Genomic DNA, 16,724 nt, shown 5'->3' with positions numbered 1-16,724 from the left:
GAGTGTCCCTAGCCATGAAGGAAGGTTTCAGGAGAGTCCTGGGTTGGAGGGATGGCTTCTTGGTTAGGATTATCCCAGCTGGGAGAAAAAAAAATCTCAATTAGGGGTATGTTGCAACTTCAGTGTTCTAGTCAAGGGAGGGTACCCCCATGGGAGAGGGGACAAGGTGGAACAGATACTCCAATTGGGGGTGGGGTCCTAAATGGAGGGTGTTCCAAAAGGAATATCCCAGTTGGGGAGGCTATGATTAGGAATGGGTGTTCTGGCAGAGGAAATGTCCTAGAAGGGCTATCCTGTGGGGAGATCTTCCAGATGCCCGGAGGGTATTGACTGAGGTTGCTCCAGGTAGGAGATACGCTGTCCTTGGTTTCTCCAAGCCCCCTGCCAGAACAGGCTTGTTATGCACAAGTCAAGGACTTTATTGCAAACCAAGTATCTTTCACTGGACAGCGTATCTAGCACACCAACTGTCTTAGACTACATGCTCCCTACCAGACCTGTCTTTTGCATTCTTGAAACTTGAGGAAAAGCATAAAGTGAAGTTGAGATTCTGACAAGAACTGAGGAAGCCTTGAATCCTGACAGCTAGTCTAGGCTGTCTTGTGGGGAGAAAGAGTAGAAACATGACTCCACTAATTCTGGCATTATTGGTGCACACAGATCCGAAAGAGGAGACATACAGCCCTAAATGTCACCCTAGGTTCCTAAGGGTCAGGGGGCTAGGGATTTAGCTCAGCGGCATAAGCACCTGCCTTGGAAGCAGGCAGTCGTGAGTTTGATCCCTGGTACCAATAAAAAGGAAAAAGACAAAAAAAAAAAAAAAATGTTACCCTAGGTTTCCTAAGGGTAACCGATACCAGGCACAGGAGTCCAACCTGATATCCCTTCCCCTCCCTTTTATCTTTGCTTTAAAATAAAAAAAAAAAAAAAGTTTCCTTGCTTGCTTTTGAAACAAACAGGGTCTTGATTCACAGATCAGGCTAACCTTGAACTCACTGCATAGCTCAGGATGGCTTTGAATTCTTGGAGGTCCTTCTACCTCAGCCTCAAGTGCTAGGATTACGAGGGTATGCCCCAACTCCTGTCATCTCTGCTTTCTGTCCCTTCCTAGAAACCTTTATCTCAGGTGTCTGTGTAACTAGCTTCCTTACCACCCTTGCATCTTTTTTCCCTTATCATCCACTGTTGCCTCTTGGTCGTCTCCCCCCTTCTTGTTAAAAATGACACTATTATGGCTTTTATCTAAATGTCCCCCCAAATTCTCATGCACTCATAAGAGAGGCTTTTCAGAGTGGCTGGATCTAAAGTATGATAAATGGATTAGTCCGCTCTTGGGTTAGCATAGTTCTGGATGTGAATAACGTTTAAGACCCACCCAAGGTATGGAAGGTACCAACCAATAGGCTTGTAGACTAGATGAGATAAAAACAAAAGGCTCACTGCTTCCTCCTTGCCACACCATGAACTGCTTCTCCCCTGCAATGCCACCCTGCCTCACAGAGCAACTATGGATTGAAACCTCTACAAACTGTAAGCTAAAATAAACCTTTCCTCCTTTAATTTGTGTCAGATATTTTGTCCCAGCTATGAGAAGACAGGCACCTCATACTCGCTTTCCTTGGTTCTATCCCTGACTCTTCCCAAACCCTTACTTGGCATATACTTGGCAAACTTGTCTTTCCAGTATTTTTGGGCCTACTTTTTTTTTTGTCTTTTTCATTTTTATCGGTACTGGGGATTGGGCCTACTTTCTAAAAAATGTGGCATAAAGGAAACAAAATAAATATTTGGTAAATATGTGGAGTTAAAATGTAGGGGAAGCCCTTGATCTGGCAACTGTATCTGTGAATGAATGTATCAGAAGTAGCCTACCAAAAAAAGTAGCCTAGAGGAAGCCCTTCTGTTCCCATTTTCCCAGCAGCCAAAATTGGCTGGCCTAGAATAGTCACTGACCACCTACCCTGAGGCTGCATATACTATGTTTCACAGCCTTAGAGCAGTGTCTGTGCATTTCCACATTTTATGAGTAAACTATAGCACAGGCACTGACCAACAGCAAGATTATACAGCTGGCCACCCAATCTCCAGGAAATGGCTGTCCTGCCTGCAGCCTACTTTCTGCTTTTCTCCCGTACTCACCTTCCTCTTGTCCATACATGTGTTTGCCTCGCAAAAGCCACTTGCATACTTGCCACTGTCCAGCAAATGTGGACAGCGGCAAGTATGCAAATAACGCAACCCACTTTCCATCTGCCTCTCCAACACTGGTGTGCAGGCCCAGCAGGCCAGGGCATGTGACAATCAGAAGATGGAAGCCACAGTTTGGGAATGAAAGCTGCATGGCAGGCCTGGATCCAGCCTCCTCTACTTGTGATTATCTAGGGGAAGAGAGCATGTGACTGTCTCCCAAGCACCTGTGTGCCTGTTACACTGACGAAGTACTATAGCTGACACAACAAGCAGTCACTCTGCACCTGATCCTAGCTGGGATTGGGCTCAGTCTACTTTAGCTGTCTCCAGTGCACCCACATCGCTCCCACCTGCAGGATGCAGAGACACAGGTGCACCCACCAAACTGTGTGTAATCCGAAACCTTTGATGCTGAGCCACACCAGCCAGCCAGTGACCTAAGGCCCAAGGGTAAGATTATACTGGGGACAGGGACCTGGCAAGCCCTTTCTTTCCCAGTTTCTTTGGGTGGAGAATAAAGACTGCCAGTCAGCAAGCCAGAGTACACCTCAAAATGGACAGGAAGGGCATCCTCAAGACTGTCAACATGGCAGACAGGAGGCTTGAGAGACAGGAAAAGGGGAAAGAAATGGGAGGGGCCTGGGGGGAACCAGGGAAGGGAAACAAGGTGGAGGTGAGGTCAGGGGTCCACACCAGAGGATTGAGGGAGGATAAAGGTCATCTGAGAGCAGAAAGCCCAGGTAGGCCTCTGCCCAGCTCCACAAATAAAGCACTTTATTTACAATCTCTCCAGGTTCCAAGCCCTTGCTGCCCCACCCCAGCCCCAGAGAGAAGAGTCAGCCCTAGGGAAACCAGGAGAGTGTGGTCCTGGACAGGCACAGGTCCTGAGTGGCCAGGCCAGGCAGAAAGCAAAGGCACACGGCCCTGGGTGTCCCATCCCAGGGCAGAAGCCTGGCCCACTGGAGAAGGCAGCATGGGTCAGCTCTGGAGGGTCAGCTTCCAGGGGTCAGGCCGAGGTCAGCACTGCTGCAGCTCTGCTCATAGGATGGCGGAGCCTCTGAGGGGACAGAGTGGGGTCTAAACGGATCTTGTAGAACTTACCCTCCCCCACACCCAGTTACCAGCCTTTGCACTCACCATAAGGGTAGCCCCACGAGCTATATTCCGGGGGAAGGATCAGGGCGCTGGTGGTGGGCAGAGGGCCCACTGAGCCCTCTGCAAAGTAGGGGACAGTGGCACCTGTAGAGATGCACAAAAGAGGGTGCAGAGAACTGAGGGCAGGACTGCCATCCTGAGCACTGGGCCCTGGGGTACCAAGCACAGAACCCAAGCCAGCAGGTTGCGGCTGCTGCTGTGAGTGGCTTTTGGTGCAGAGGGGGACCAGGTCAGAGAAATGCTGGCCACCAGCCACAGCCTCAGCCTCTTCCTGGGGTGGCGCAGAGGGCACTACTGCTGATGAGGTTCCGAGAAGGGGCCCTGGACCAGGCTGGGGATTCAGTGGGGCTTGGTTCACAGCAATATTGCCAACAAAGACTGGGAGGGTCACAGTGGCTTCAGGCACCTTCATGGAGACCTGGGGAGGATGACATGATGAGGGGCAATGCAAGGCCACCTGGCCTCACCTCCCAGCCCACGGCAGCACCAAACCTGAAGGTAGTAGTCGATGTGGATGAGGCTGCAGCCTGGCAGGGCTGACTGAGGCAAGGCAGGCACTAGAATCTGCTCTTGCCACTGAGCACGCCGCCAGGCCTTGACAGCAGCACCCTCCACTTCTGCGATAATCCGCACATCGTAGATCCAGCGCTTGGCCTTGTAGGATACTTTCTGAGGAAAGACCAGCCTGTGAGCCAGGGTGGGCTGGCAACTCCCACCTGTGCAATGTGCTGCCCCGGGCAGCCAGAGAAGGCTCTGACCTGCAGCAGACTGGCCACCACAGGGCTTGTGTCCTTGCCGGACTGGTTCTCGATGTCAACTTGTAGCCGCAGCACCTGCCCCACCACGTAGCCACGGAGATCAGTGCTAGCTGTGAGGACCACACTGCCCGTCTTCACCAGCTTGTAGGAGAACTTCTTAGTGGTAGAGGCCACATTGGGTTGCTTGGGGGAGAGGGCCAGGGAGGGTTTTGGCAGGTGAGAACAAGCTACATCCCCGTGACACTGGGTGACCCACTCAGCTTTGCCTCAGACACCAGCAGTTGGTTCAGACAGAGGCTCCTGCTTGCTGCTTCCAGACCCTACCCTGGGCTCCACTGAGAACAGGGACCCAGTCCTGGCTCTCCCTATATCGTTGAAGGGTTGGGGCTGGGGGTTTAGCTCAGCGGTATAAGCACCTGCCTTGCAAGCAGGCAGTCGTGAGTTCGATCCCTGGTACCGATAAAAACAAAAAAGACAAAAAAAAAAAAAAAAAAAAAGAAGGGTGGCGGCTACCAAGGAGACCCCTGCTCCATCCTCACCTCAATGTCTGGGATGTTGTTCAGGTTCAGTGGGCTCAAGATGTAGAATACCAGGCTGCACTTGTGATCCTTGGAAAACCGTGGTGTGTCAATAGTAGCCTTCACCTGGTGCACAATCCTCCCAAAAGGACCCTCAAAGGATGTGGGTGCTGTGGCTGAGCAGAGAGCAGAGACTGACACCTGGCACCTCTCCTTCTGGGCCCACTGTCCCAGAGTTGCTGTCCCCACCAGCCATCCAGACCAGCTCTCACCTGGAAGCAGGAACTGGAAAGGAAAGCTGTGCTCTCCTGTGGGTAGACTCCCTGCAGAGACAGGAGTGAGGTGGGCACAGGTCTTGGGAGGCCCATGGGCCAGCCACAGTTCCAGGACAGCAGTAGGTACCACCACCAACCACCCTATGCAGCACATGGCTGTTGGTCTCCTTGTCTCTCTCCAGTACCACAGCAGCATAGCCATGGCCTGGTCAAGAGGTTTCAACAAGCCCTTGGATGGGAAAAGGGTTGGGAAGGAGGACAGATTCCCCTGGGGTCAGAGCACACATAGATCTAGCACCACAGAAGAATGGCCCCCTTTGGCCACCCAGCCCCCCATGAGGCAGTGGCTACAGGTTAGAGAACCCCACCAGGGCCACCAGCACAGGAAGCCAAGAAGCAGCTATGGAGATAAGCCTCACAATGGGCAAGGGCTGCCCCAGGGTCACCACTTGGGGTGAGGAATTGGCTCCCAGACTCACCCTTATCAGCCAGCGACAGGGAGCTGTTGAAGTAGCTCTCTTCCACCACCCATGCCACATCATTGGCCTTGCTGGAGACCCCACAGGATCCTGTACAGGTCACCCGGATGGCTGTAAGGAGTTTGGGGGGGGGGGGTGAGATCTAGCCAGCCTGGGCCCTTTCCTGCCACCAGCACAGTTCAGCAAGGCTGGCAGCACCTGGTGATGAAGGAGCAGGGTCTATGCAGGGTCTGGTAGGCAAGCAGCTTGAACCCTTGCAAGCACACTGGTTTAAGGAATTTTCAGGGAATCAGGCTGGGAAAGGACCTGACAGGCACAGTTCTATCTGTCCCCGTAATCCACAGAGGACCCCATAACTAACATTCAAAGGACTAATTATGGCCCCAGCCAGACCTCTGAAAACAGCCCCCAGGAAATGCTTGGGGTGTTCTATCTTCCTATTGTCAGCTAAGTGGGAGGTGCCCCTTGAGAGCTCCAGGAAACTAACTGCCAGCTATCAGCTGCAGGAATGCAGTCAAACCTGCCCAAGCAGGTCCTCTACTGGCACCTCAGAGGACAGCCCTGACTTCCTGGGCCTGCTGCACAGCAGGTGACTTTCAGCCACAAGACTGCTCATTCTCCTTTAACACAGGGGTGCCCAGATCATTGGAGGCAGAACTCAAGTTCCTGAGTCCCCAGAGCTGCCCAGTCCCGAGCTCATATGGGTAGGCAGCCATGGCATATGACCAGGAATAACCGAAGCAGGTCACAAGTAAGGGCCAACCCCAAGGAATGCCACCACAGCAGAAGACCCAAGCTGATATCAGGTGAGAGCCAGGGATGGGCACCCTATAACACCAACCCCCTCTCCCTGGTCTCTCTCCCAAACCTGACCAGAGTCATGTGAGGGAAAGGTGACTCAGCCTCTGATACCTTTCTGACAAAGCCACCAGGCAGGAGCAATACATGAGCCCAGTACCCAGGGATCAGCCCACCTGCGGTGCTGCTGACCACCCAAGGTGCCTCAGCTTCCTCTGAGGAACCCTTGTTTACCCTCAGCCCCAAGTGGTTCCCTACACACACACACACACACACACACACACACACACACCTCCTGATCCATGGCTGTCGGGCCCCTGTGCCTCCCAAAGGGAGTCCCTGCTTCCCACACCACTGTCCTGCTCTTCACCCTCAGTCTTCCTTGAGCCCCACTTGGGCCCTGCTCCTTCTGCAGGCCCTCCCAAGCCAGAGTCAGCCATTCCTGCCCTGGGTCAGAGAAGTCATCGTGGACACTGAGACAGGCACAGAAAAAACTCCCTAATGGAGAGGCCATGTCCCCCTACTCTGGTAGCCCTAAGGATGCTGGCACTCACCAGGAATGCTGGAAGGGGTATGTTCCCCTATAGGCCTGGGTGCTGACCACGGGTCAGCCATCAGATGCCAGTTGTTGGCACTAAGCTGAAGATATCCTCCATTGTCCTCCTGCCCTCCACTGTTCAAATGTCTAACTCTCCAAAACAAAATGGTTACTTGATTTTTTTTTGATAGTGCTGGGATTTGAACCCCAGGTCTCACATATGCTGGCAAGTGCTCTGCCACTGAGCTACATAAACCCTTGCCATTTGTTGTGGCTTGTACATAGCAGTGTATAATTGGAAAGGTTATCAGCAAAGGCCCTATTTACCACTGTAACCAATCAGACTGGTAAATATTAAGTACTTTGACACATGTTGGGGAAATGGGAAAACAGATACTCCTTACCCTCATCAGCTATAAGATGGTTCAGGGAGGACCTGCTGTGGCTTCACTTGCAGGACACACAGCAACTCTCTGACTTCCACACTCACCAGGAGCCTCACATGGGTGCTAGCAACAGCAGTCAACTTAGGCCACACAGAAACCATCAGATGCCCAGCCTAGGCCCCCCAGAATTCAGGTAAAGGAACATGAGGCCAGCTGATTCTGCCCTGTGGGCTATGATCTTTCCTACACCAAAACCATAACAGGGCTCCTGCAGAGGACTTCCAATACCCAACTCTCTCAGAAGGGACAACAGAAGGATAGGGCTTGCCAGGAGCTACCTGCTGCCTCCTCACCAAAACACCTGAGGATACTGCTATGCCTTGCATCAAGTAGCAGGTCAGGCTGGGAGAATTTTCTAGGGAGCCAGTTCTCACTGGTTAAGGCCCTTAGCAGTAGCTAGCTTTCTAGTTTCCCAGATCCCTGGATTAGGCAGATCACAGATTACAGTTCTGCCCAGGAAGAAGTCAGTGGTACCCATGGATAGATTGGGAGGGGTCTCCTTGCTGCTGGAAACAGCACATGGGATGAGTGGCTCACCTTTTTCTCTCAGTGGCCAGCACAAGCTGCAGGAATGGGCAAGTTGGTGACCATTGCCTAGCTAGGCTACTCTTCAGATGAGCATGGCAACACCACAGCATGTGTCCTGTGATACTGCCATGGGACAGTACATGGTGCTATGGTAAGGCCTCCAACCATAGCACCAAGAAGAGGCCACAAAACACTACATACTGAACAGTGCTCCAGACATACCATGCACAGCAGCCTGACAAGGGCAGGCACTAAGCTGACAGGTGTCAGTTATTGGAAGCTGGGCTGCTCTACTTCTCTTAGCAAAGTTACCATGAGAGCTGAGTTTCTTGGTGACTTCTAGAAATTTTTTCTTATACTACACTCTGACCTTCCAGCAGCCCTCTTCCTGGTATGTGGACACTGACCTGAAGACCCCCACATACTCCTCTCCTAGTTTCAAAGCCCAGCTTTTGTGCCGCCCCCCCCCCCCCCCCCCGTGTACTGTTCTGCTTCTGGACTGCATCCTGAGAATAACAAGAATGCTCCCTCCTGGGAGGATAAAGAGGAAAGGAGTCAGTCATGGGAAGTGGGGAGAATTGCACCTGATCTGTGACCAGGGCTCAGGGAGCCATAGCAATGTGGGGCCGCCCCACCCAGTCCTGCATAGGCTCCAGAAAACATTCTTCCTTCCACATCAACTCTTAGGCAGCAGTGTCCTCATGTCCAGGTATTGACTGTCACTGTTACTCATGGCACAGGCATTCAGAGAACAAGACTCTGATGTCCATCTGGGGCATGGAGGGACCTGCCTGTTGTACCTACTGGCCCTAGAAGGAGCTCAGCAAGTATCTTTTGAATGAAGGAAAAAAGAATCATAGGGGCTGGGGATTTAGCTCAGCGGCATAAGCACCTGCCTTGCAAGCAGGCGGTGGTAAGTTCAATCCCCCTTACTGATTTAAAAAAAAAAAGAATCATGGCCTTTAACACCCTAAGTCCCAGGGCAGGGCACCACCTGCACACGTGTCCACCTGGCCCAGTCAATGCCCTCACCTTTGGACATCTGTACAGCTGGGATCAGCAGGGTGGGGGGTCCCTCACCCTCCTCAGGGTCAGCTATCTATTCACCCACTCTCCACCTGTCACACAGAAGCTAGAAGCACCCCAAGCCAAGCCAGGGAGGGAACAAGAATATACACAAGCCTGGAAACAACCTCCACATAGGGTCTCTGTCCTGTGCCTCATGTCCCCTAGCTCATTTGCAAATGACCTGTATCAGGCTCCTCTCGGCAAGGATGGAGTTGCTGCTCCTCATTCTCACATCCCATCTCCTCATTCTCACTCCTCTTCTTGCCCAACTTCTTGTCCTCTCACTGCAGTGCCCCCTGCAGTGGCCACAACTGCCCCTACTCAAACCCAAACTCCAACTGGGGATAAAGGAGAAAGACCCTAAAAGGGCAGAGCTGACAGAGATGTCTACAACCAAGTTGGGAGCTTGTTGATGCTGGAAATTGAACACACATGTAGGAGTGCAGGGCTGTGGCTTCCCTGCTGCCCTGAAAACAAAGAGACTCCCCAAAGGGCAAGATAAGGCCACACCTGGCTCCAACCCCAATTAACAAGGCAGAAAGTGTAGCCACAGGCATCAGGCATCTCACTCCCCCGCAGCACAAATGTTATGGCAGCACAAATGTTATCACGGGAGGGAGATAAGACAGTTCTTTTAAATTAGCAAAGAATACCACCTGGAGAAGTCCTTGAGATGACTCTCTAGATCCTGCTTAGATCCTGCCCTATGCTCAGTATCCCATTTCTGTTTTCTGAAGACCTAATAAATATGTGCCACCTTAGAAGCTCTTTGTTTCAGCCCCAGAATCTCAAACTTCGTTACAGGGTTTTGGTACTCTTGGAGCCCTAAAATCATACTGCTTGTCTCATTAAGACTTTGCTGTACACTCATTTGGGAGACTGGTCCACGATATAACCCAGCTTCTTCCCTCTAGACCCTGGCAGCCTGGATGAGGTTGAGGGTCACAGGGAATCACTGCAGCGGGACAAATGAAAGGAGGATGAAGATGGCTTCCATCTTCAGCACCAGAAGGGCATGCTGCCAACAACGTGAGCCCTGGGGTCAAGTCCAGAGAGAAGTGGACAGTTGTGGTTTGGACTAAGCAGCCAGGTGGCTCTCACAGTAGGCCAAGGCACAGATGCACCCACTGGGACAGCCATAACAGCCTCACACTCAGAGGTAGAACCACCACATTGCCCATCATAGCTATCAAGTCTTACCTAGGGTTCCATTCAGGAAAGCAGCCATACTCCATGCGGAGAGGAGGCTCACACCTGCGGAGGCCCTATCAGCGGCTATCACAGCAACCTGATCCCCAGCCTCAAAGTCCCTGAGGTCTGCATGAGCAGAGGCTCAGGCTCAGCTCCTGTGCCCAGCCAGGTCAATCACTTGGGCAGCAAGAGCCAGCCTTAGGCAGAATGCAGGTAGTTGCCCCAGAGAGCTGCTGGAGACCCGTAGCACTGGGCCAAGTCTGTCTTTGGCACGCGGGATAGAGGAGGAGTTCACCTAGCAGCCTGCAGATCGAGGAGCCCTGGAACCCAGTGTGGGCTGGGTTTCCCTGAGAGCTCAGCAGGTGTGGGTGCAGCGGACCCTGAACACCTGGATAAGAGAATCAAAGGCCTGCGGTGTCCAGGGACAGAGTGGCCTCGACAAACTGGACGGACGCTAGGCCCCTGCCCGGGATCGGGCCGCCTAAGACAGAAAGGACAGGAAGGAACAGATGCGGAAGAACGGGCCACCGGGCCGCCGACCCCGCCCCGGCCGCCGTTGGCCTCCCACCCCGGCGGAGCTGCGGCGCTCGATGCCTCAAGCGTGTGCGCGCTCCAGTAGCCGGGAGCCCCCGCAGGCCCGGGGGACCAGAAAACCTCGGCTTCGGAGCCCACCCCACCGCCCGTCCAAAAGTGCCCAGCGCCCACCTCGGAAGGGCAGTGGAGCCGCCAGGCGCACGCACACGACCCCGGCCAGCGGCTCCCCGGGACAGTAGACGACGCGACCCAGGCGCAGGCGGATCTCGAAAAGCTGCACCCGCCCCATGCCGCGGCCACCGGCGCGGGGAACAGACGCCCGCCCGGGACAGCTCAGAGGACTTGGCCCCGCCCCGAGGGCGTGTCGCCGCCCCCAAACCCAGGACACGCCCCCAGCCCGGGACCCGACCCCACCCCCGGTGGCGCATGGGGTCCTTTGGACAGCCCGCGGCCAAACCCAGGGCACGCCCCCAGTCCAGGACCCAGCCCTGACCCCAATGGCGGACCGGGGTCCTGCCCACAGCACGTGGCCCCGCCCCCAACCCAACACCCGGTCCTACGCCCCAGTACCGGTTAACTTGCTAACCTCCAGACCCACGCCCCGCCCCAGGCGGAGGACCCTCTCAAGGCCCTCCTCTGACCCAGGAGCCCCGCCTCTCTGGCTAGGCTCTGCCCCCTCAGCCTGCGCCAGGAGCCCAGACCCGCCCCTGGCGCCGGGGCCCGCCTACTGCTCTCGCGCAGCGGGCCGAAGACCCGCCTCTAGCGCCAGGACCCGAGCTACAGCAGGTGAACGCGGCTTGGGGGACGCGAGACTGGTGCGCTGGTGACTCGAGCGGCTCACTTCTGCTGGGCACGCGCCGCCCTCAGCAGGTCCAGCTCCCCCGCGCCCCGCGCCCACAGGGTGCATCCCGGGCAACTAGAGACGTGGGTGCCGCGAGCGCGACGAATGTGCGAGCTGCGTGCGTCCACAAGACCTGGCGTCCGTCAGCAGGGATGGGGCTGCGAATGACTCTTAAGACCAAGAGGAATTTGTGCAGATGATCTTTTCCGGAATGGGAGGGTCGAACCCAGGACCTTAGCACTAAGCTACAGCCCAGTTTGCTTTTGAATTTGGGATTTTGTTTTTGTTCTTTTTGTTTTGTTTGAGTCAGCATCTCACTAAATTGTCTAGGCTCAAAATTGAGATCCTCCTGCATCACCCTGCCAAAGTGCTGGGATTTGCGCCACCATGCCCAGCTGCGAGTACTTGACTCTTTATTTTCAGGACATATTAAATAGATTAAGACGTTTGGCACCTTTGCAAAGGTGATTGTTGGGCAATGTCCCAGATCTGGGCCAGTGTGAGCGTTCTGAGCACATCTGAGGCTAGATCAGCATCCATGCTCGGTAGCTTCGGGCCATTAAATGCATTCTCCACTGAGACATTCTCCGCTGTCACTTTTTTTTTTTTTTTTTTTTTTTTTTTTTTTTGGTCTTTTTCCTTTTTATCGGTACCAGGGATCGAACTCATGACTGCCTGCTTGCAAGGCAGGCGCTTATGCCGCTGAGCTAAATCCCCAGCCCCTCTGCTGTCACCTTTAAAATTGTTTATTTTTGTAGTGCTGGGAGTTCTCATCCCCAGTTCTTTTTATTTTTGAGACAACATCTCACTGAGTTCCTATGTTCCCTAGCCTCCTGCCTTTGCCTCCCAGTGTACAGATTACAGGAATGGGTCACCACGCCCAGCTCCACTGTCATTCTTGGATTAGGATGTGACCCAGATGTAAATCAAGACACATCTGTATCCAGAGGCACAACAAGTATAGAGAAGGTGGGAAGCAGTGGGGCATCCACTGACTAGCTCATCTTAGCTGTGGAAGGAAGTCAGCGCACTGGTTTGCAGCCTGCAGCTGAAGCCAGGGCTGGGTGGTGTCAGAGTTCAGGTCACCACCTGAAAATTTAATCTGATTATTTTCAACTAACAGAGCAAGGACTCCTCCAGAAGGGGAGGAACCCTGGGGGATGCATCCCCATGAGAAGACCCTCTAAGTCTCCTCCAGATCCCGTGTTCCTGGTGGGTAAGTGCCACCAGCCACTCTGCACATGGAGAATCCCAAGCAGAGCTAGCAGTCCCTGTGGGAAGAGGGAGGCTGGGCTGCACCTGGATGCCAAGTTGGCAGAAGTTTGCGCTTCCTCCATCTCCCACCTGTGCTCTACTGCTCTGGGCCCCATCAGCTCCACAGAGACCCTATCGTATCACTCAGTGTTTTACCAGAAAAACAGCTGTAACACAGGGTATACACATGAAATTACAAGATTGGCTCACAATGGCCACCCACAGAGTCAGATGAGGAAGCCTGTAGACTGAAGGATTCAGTCCAAAGTCTGGAGCTCACTGTAGTGGCTGGGTATGTCTGTATCAGGAGGCTGATGGGTCTGTGATGGAAGGTTGTAGGATCCAAAGTGGAAGCTGGGAGATGATGTCCAAGCTGAAGGGGAAGACTAGAGCTCCTCCAAAGAAAAGAAGCCAATCTTCTGTCCTTCCTGACTTCCCCCTTTATACCATCCAGGCAATGAGCCATTCTAGGGTGTAAAATTTCTGAGCCGATTCTCTTCAACTAAGTCTCAAACTGACCTAATCGCTCAACCATCACACCTGCCTTTGGTCTCTTCTGGGAATGATTCATTCTGCTTCTTACTCCAAGAAAGCCCAGCTTCACAGTGCCCTGCAACATGGCTGTTTTCTCACCCAGCCCTTCCCCTGGGTCCAGACACAGGCTAGGGCTACTTCTACCACACTGCATCCTGAAAGCCTCCAGCTGTCAGTGCTCCCTCACATTTCCAAGATGCTGCCCCATCATCTACCTTGTCTCTGCCAAACCCTGGACAGTCCTCTCGGTTCCTGGTGGCTTCAGCTACCCACTCCCTGGCCTCCTCAACAATTCCACTCCTGTAGACCATCTTAGTGACTTCAGAATCCACAGAGGTGACCCACAACCTCCTAGCCCTTTCCCAGGCTTTGCTCAAGCAAAATTTGATGAGGAGAAAGTTTCCCAAGAGCAGGGGTGCCAATCAGGCTACAGGGAAAGCCCTGTCAGGGAACTGAGGGAAGGTGCAGCCCAGGGCTTTCAAAAGAAAGTGCAAGGCAGGGAACACTGAGCAAATTGAGCAGGTAAACAATCTCAGCAGGCTCAGGCCTGTGGTATATGTGGCTTAGGGCAGGGAAGAGATGCACTGGAGTGAGAGTCAGCTCAAGGAGGTCGGTGGAGCTGCAGGCTCAACAAGGGCTGATTTGTGCAGGAAAATCGTCACAGCCCAGCTGTTTGTGCTCTCTAGAAACCTGTGACCCAGGAGAGGTGGTCTCTCCAGAGTTAGCACCACTCCAGGATCTCACAGCATCATGAAATACAGGAAATAGACAATTAGTATAGCTCTGTTTCTTTAGCCTCTGGACTGCAGGAGCTCCTTCCTGTGCCTGCTGATTGGGTTTCGATGACATCTTCAATCTCTTGTTTCATCCCTTTGTGCTGCTCCTCCCAGCCGAGATAACTCTGTCCTCTCCTATGGAACCCTGCTAGCCCGGGGAGTTGCAGAACTGCCATGAGATGCTATGGTAGTTGCAGGCCTAGCCCAGCTATAGAATCCCTGTGCTGCCTTGTAAAAACATCTCATTACCTTGTAGAGAGAAAGCAAAGAGAAGAGAGAGAGCCAGAGAAGAGGACATCAGCCAATGGGAGCACAGCCATCCTGTGGGAGCATAGCAATCCTGGAATCCCAGCCTTGTTGAGGACCCAAGTGACTGCAGTTGTATGAGTGGTTCAGGCTGTTTCAGCCACAGGTGGTCATCTACCAAACACCTGCATTATCATTTATCTTGAAAGCTGTTGTACTCTAGAAAAAATAGCTTCGTTATATTTGTATTATAGCAAAATACCTGTAATGTGGCCATAATGTATATATGTTTCCCTTCTCCCTCTGGGTGACCTAATTGATATGTTAATCAATGCTCTCCTCTGTAAAGATTTGTAAATTCCTGTGAGACTTCCCTGTCCTCTCCTAAGGGAAACAAAGGTTGTTAATTGCTGCTAGACTTCTCTATTCTCTGCTGAGGAAAATAGGATATCTTCCTAATCTAAACTTGCTGGTTTGCAGGGAAACTTGCTTGTTAGCCCAACCCTTACCTGAACCTTGCTCTTCCCAAGAAATGTAATTGCCGTTTTCCTGTTCTGTAGTGCACCACAAACCCACCCCCTCCTTGCATTGTGAGACCAGCAGCTGTTTGTGGTTTTACAAGATAAAAGCCCTGCCCTTTAGCTGTCAGGCACGCAGTCCTTCATATTGGCTCCCGGAGACTGCGTTGCCAGGCCTGGCCTAAAATAAAGCCTTTACTCCCTAAATTTTAATTTCTTGTTTCCTTGGATTTTATTCTGGGGTCTGAGCTATCACAAAAGTGAGGCAAGATTTGGCTAGGGGGCTCTGCTACACTGGAGTAGAGCATCTGGGACACCTTATCTGTTCACTTATGCCTCTGCCACTAGGCTGGGACTGGTCAGGTCTCTCCCATGGACCTGTCCGCAGGCAGGCATGAGTTTGCCCAACACACTGGTCTCAGCATAGTGGAACTGATTATCTGGTGGCCATTGTCTGAGAGGGAGGAATCCTAAGGTTGAACTTTGAAAGAAGTACAGGAACTGAGCATGTGCCTTGTAACCCCAGCAGTCTGGGTGGCTGAGGGAGGAAGATGACAAGTTTAAATCTAACCTAATCTAACTCACTAAGAGAAACCCTGTCTCAAAAATTAAAGAAAAAGGGGTTGGGGATTTAGCTCAGCAGCATAAATGCCTGCCTTGCAAGCACATGGTCTTGAGTTCGATCCCAGTATCGATAAAAAAAAAAATTTTAAAAAGAGCCAAGGATGCAGCTGAATGAGAAGGCCATGGGTGCCTTCTCGAGTACCACTAAAAAAGGAAAAAGAAGAAAAAAATGTCTCTAAGAATCCTGAAATGATTGTCTCTTAGCACTGCTTTGTAAGCCACAGTAAAACTATCTCAAAGAAATGTGATGTGTCAAATTTCCTTTGAAACAGAAGAGGGCCCCATGCTCCCAGAGATAGTTTTCTGGGGCATGTGTGTTTTGTTGAGATTTTTTTTTTTTTTTTTTTTTTTTTTTTTTTTTTGAGACAGGGTCTCACTAGGTAGTTCAGTCTGGACTTGAACTCACTGTGTAATCCAGGCTGGTCTCAAACCCATGGTAGTCCTCCTGCCTTAGCCTCCCGAGTGCCTCCATGCCCAGCTTTGTTTCATTTTTTTTTTTTTATTTTAAAGGAAATAAAACAGAATGAAGCAAATCAGAACAGAACAATGCAAGCAGCACAGGACTTCAAAACAAGACAACAGGACACCAACAGTGGTTATCAAAATGTCTCTTGTTTTTTTCAAAATAGTTAGCCATACCTTCACACACAATAATATCAAACATAACAAAATAGTATAAAACCAATCAGAAGAATGAAAGCATTACAGGACTTCAAAACCAGATAACAGGAAATGAATAATGGTTACTGTAATATTTCATTTTCTTCAAAAAGGTTGTCCATACTATCACATATAATAAAATTAAATAAAACAAGAGAATAGAACCAATCAAAACAAAAGAATAAAAAAGCATGATAGGACTGCAAAACAAGATGATAGTAAATCAGCAATGGCTACCATAATGTCTTGTTTTCTTCAAAATAGCTGTTTATGCCATCATACATAGTAAAATAAAACAAAACAATAAAACCAATTAAACGAATGAAAGCATTACAAGACTTCAAAACAGGATATTAAGAAACCAACCATGTTTATAATAATATATCCAATTATGTTCAAAATAGCTGCTCGTACCAGCAGACAAAGTAAAATCTAACAAAACAACACAGAACAAAGCCAAGCCTAACAAAATTATGAAAACAATACAAGAAATCAAGACAAGACAATAAGACATTAACAGTAGTTACCACCTTTTTCCTTCCCAGGAGTTTCCTATCATTTTTACAATGACTATTTTGCTTTTTGGCCCCCCACTAACTCCTTCTGTTTTTATGCTAGGGTTCACTGGTATGAGTTCATACTGTTTCACCCATGAATATGATCTCCAGTTGCATCCATTTACCTACAAGAACCTCGAGATTATTCTACTTGATAGCTATGTAGCTTTCTATTGTATGAAAATATCATGTTTCTTTTCCATTCTGCAGTTGATGGGCAAGTTACCCTTCTTTTT

General features: G+C 51.2%; 2 protein-coding genes across 3 annotated transcripts; one reads left to right on the top strand and one right to left on the bottom strand.

Annotated features, from left to right (window-relative positions):
* Window positions 1-2,947: 2,947 nt before the first annotated feature.
* Arrdc1 (arrestin domain containing 1) lies at window positions 2,948-10,785 on the bottom strand. The gene is made up of 8 exons (XM_063228616.1): window positions 10,650-10,785; window positions 5,376-5,486; window positions 4,894-4,944; window positions 4,643-4,797; window positions 4,104-4,286; window positions 3,838-4,014; window positions 3,328-3,763; window positions 2,948-3,247 (listed from the first exon to the last, which is right to left on the bottom strand). The coding sequence occupies exons 1-8, from the start codon at window positions 10,765-10,767 to the stop codon at window positions 3,183-3,185; spliced, it is 1,296 nt and encodes a 431-aa protein (XP_063084686.1). The 5' UTR covers window positions 10,768-10,785; the 3' UTR covers window positions 2,948-3,182.
* Window positions 10,766-14,860, top strand: LOC134471042 (uncharacterized). Of its 2 annotated transcripts, none has more exons than XM_063228621.1 (3): window positions 10,766-11,264; window positions 12,443-12,535; window positions 14,140-14,860. In XM_063228621.1, the coding sequence occupies exons 1-3, from the start codon at window positions 10,766-10,768 to the stop codon at window positions 14,268-14,270; spliced, it is 723 nt and encodes a 240-aa protein (XP_063084691.1). In that variant the 3' UTR covers window positions 14,271-14,860. The 2 variants fall into 2 exon arrangements, 1 of the variants encoding a protein (XP_063084691.1); XR_010040382.1 differs by having other exon boundaries at window positions 10,905-11,348.
* The last annotated feature ends 1,864 nt before the right edge of the window (window positions 14,861-16,724 follow it).

This window comes from Cavia porcellus, unplaced genomic scaffold, assembly GCF_034190915.1.
Source record: "Cavia porcellus strain 051 isolate PalLab524CR breed Dunkin Hartley unplaced genomic scaffold, mCavPor4.1 scaffold_1, whole genome shotgun sequence".
NCBI classification, from domain to species: domain Eukaryota; kingdom Metazoa; phylum Chordata; class Mammalia; order Rodentia; family Caviidae; genus Cavia; species Cavia porcellus.
The sequence above is the reverse complement of the archived record's forward strand: the minus strand, read 5'-3'. Positions and strand labels throughout refer to the sequence as shown.

What these genes read in the sequence shown, in the direction of transcription:
- Arrdc1 (XM_063228616.1), bottom strand. Translation starts at nt 10,767, where the DNA reads ATGGGGCGGGTGCAGCTTTTCGAGATCCGCCTGCGCCTGGGTCGCGTC. An exon ending in GGCTCCACTGCCCTTCCGAG is followed by an intron (nt 5,487 to 10,649) that starts GTGGGCGCTGGG and finishes AACTCCTTACAG; the next exon opens with CCATCCGGGTGACCTGTACA. An exon ending in ACAACATCCCAGACATTGAG is followed by an intron (nt 4,287 to 4,642) that starts GTGAGGATGGAG and finishes CTCTCCCCCAAG; the next exon opens with CAACCCAATGTGGCCTCTAC.
- LOC134471042 (XM_063228621.1), top strand. Translation starts at nt 10,766, where the DNA reads ATGCCGCGGCCACCGGCGCGGGGAACAGACGCCCGCCCGGGACAGCTC. An exon ending in CAGGACCCGAGCTACAGCAG is followed by an intron (nt 11,265 to 12,442) that starts GTGAACGCGGCT and finishes TTCAACTAACAG; the next exon opens with AGCAAGGACTCCTCCAGAAG. An exon ending in AGATCCCGTGTTCCTGGTGG is followed by an intron (nt 12,536 to 14,139) that starts GTAAGTGCCACC and finishes ATTACCTTGTAG; the next exon opens with AGAGAAAGCAAAGAGAAGAG.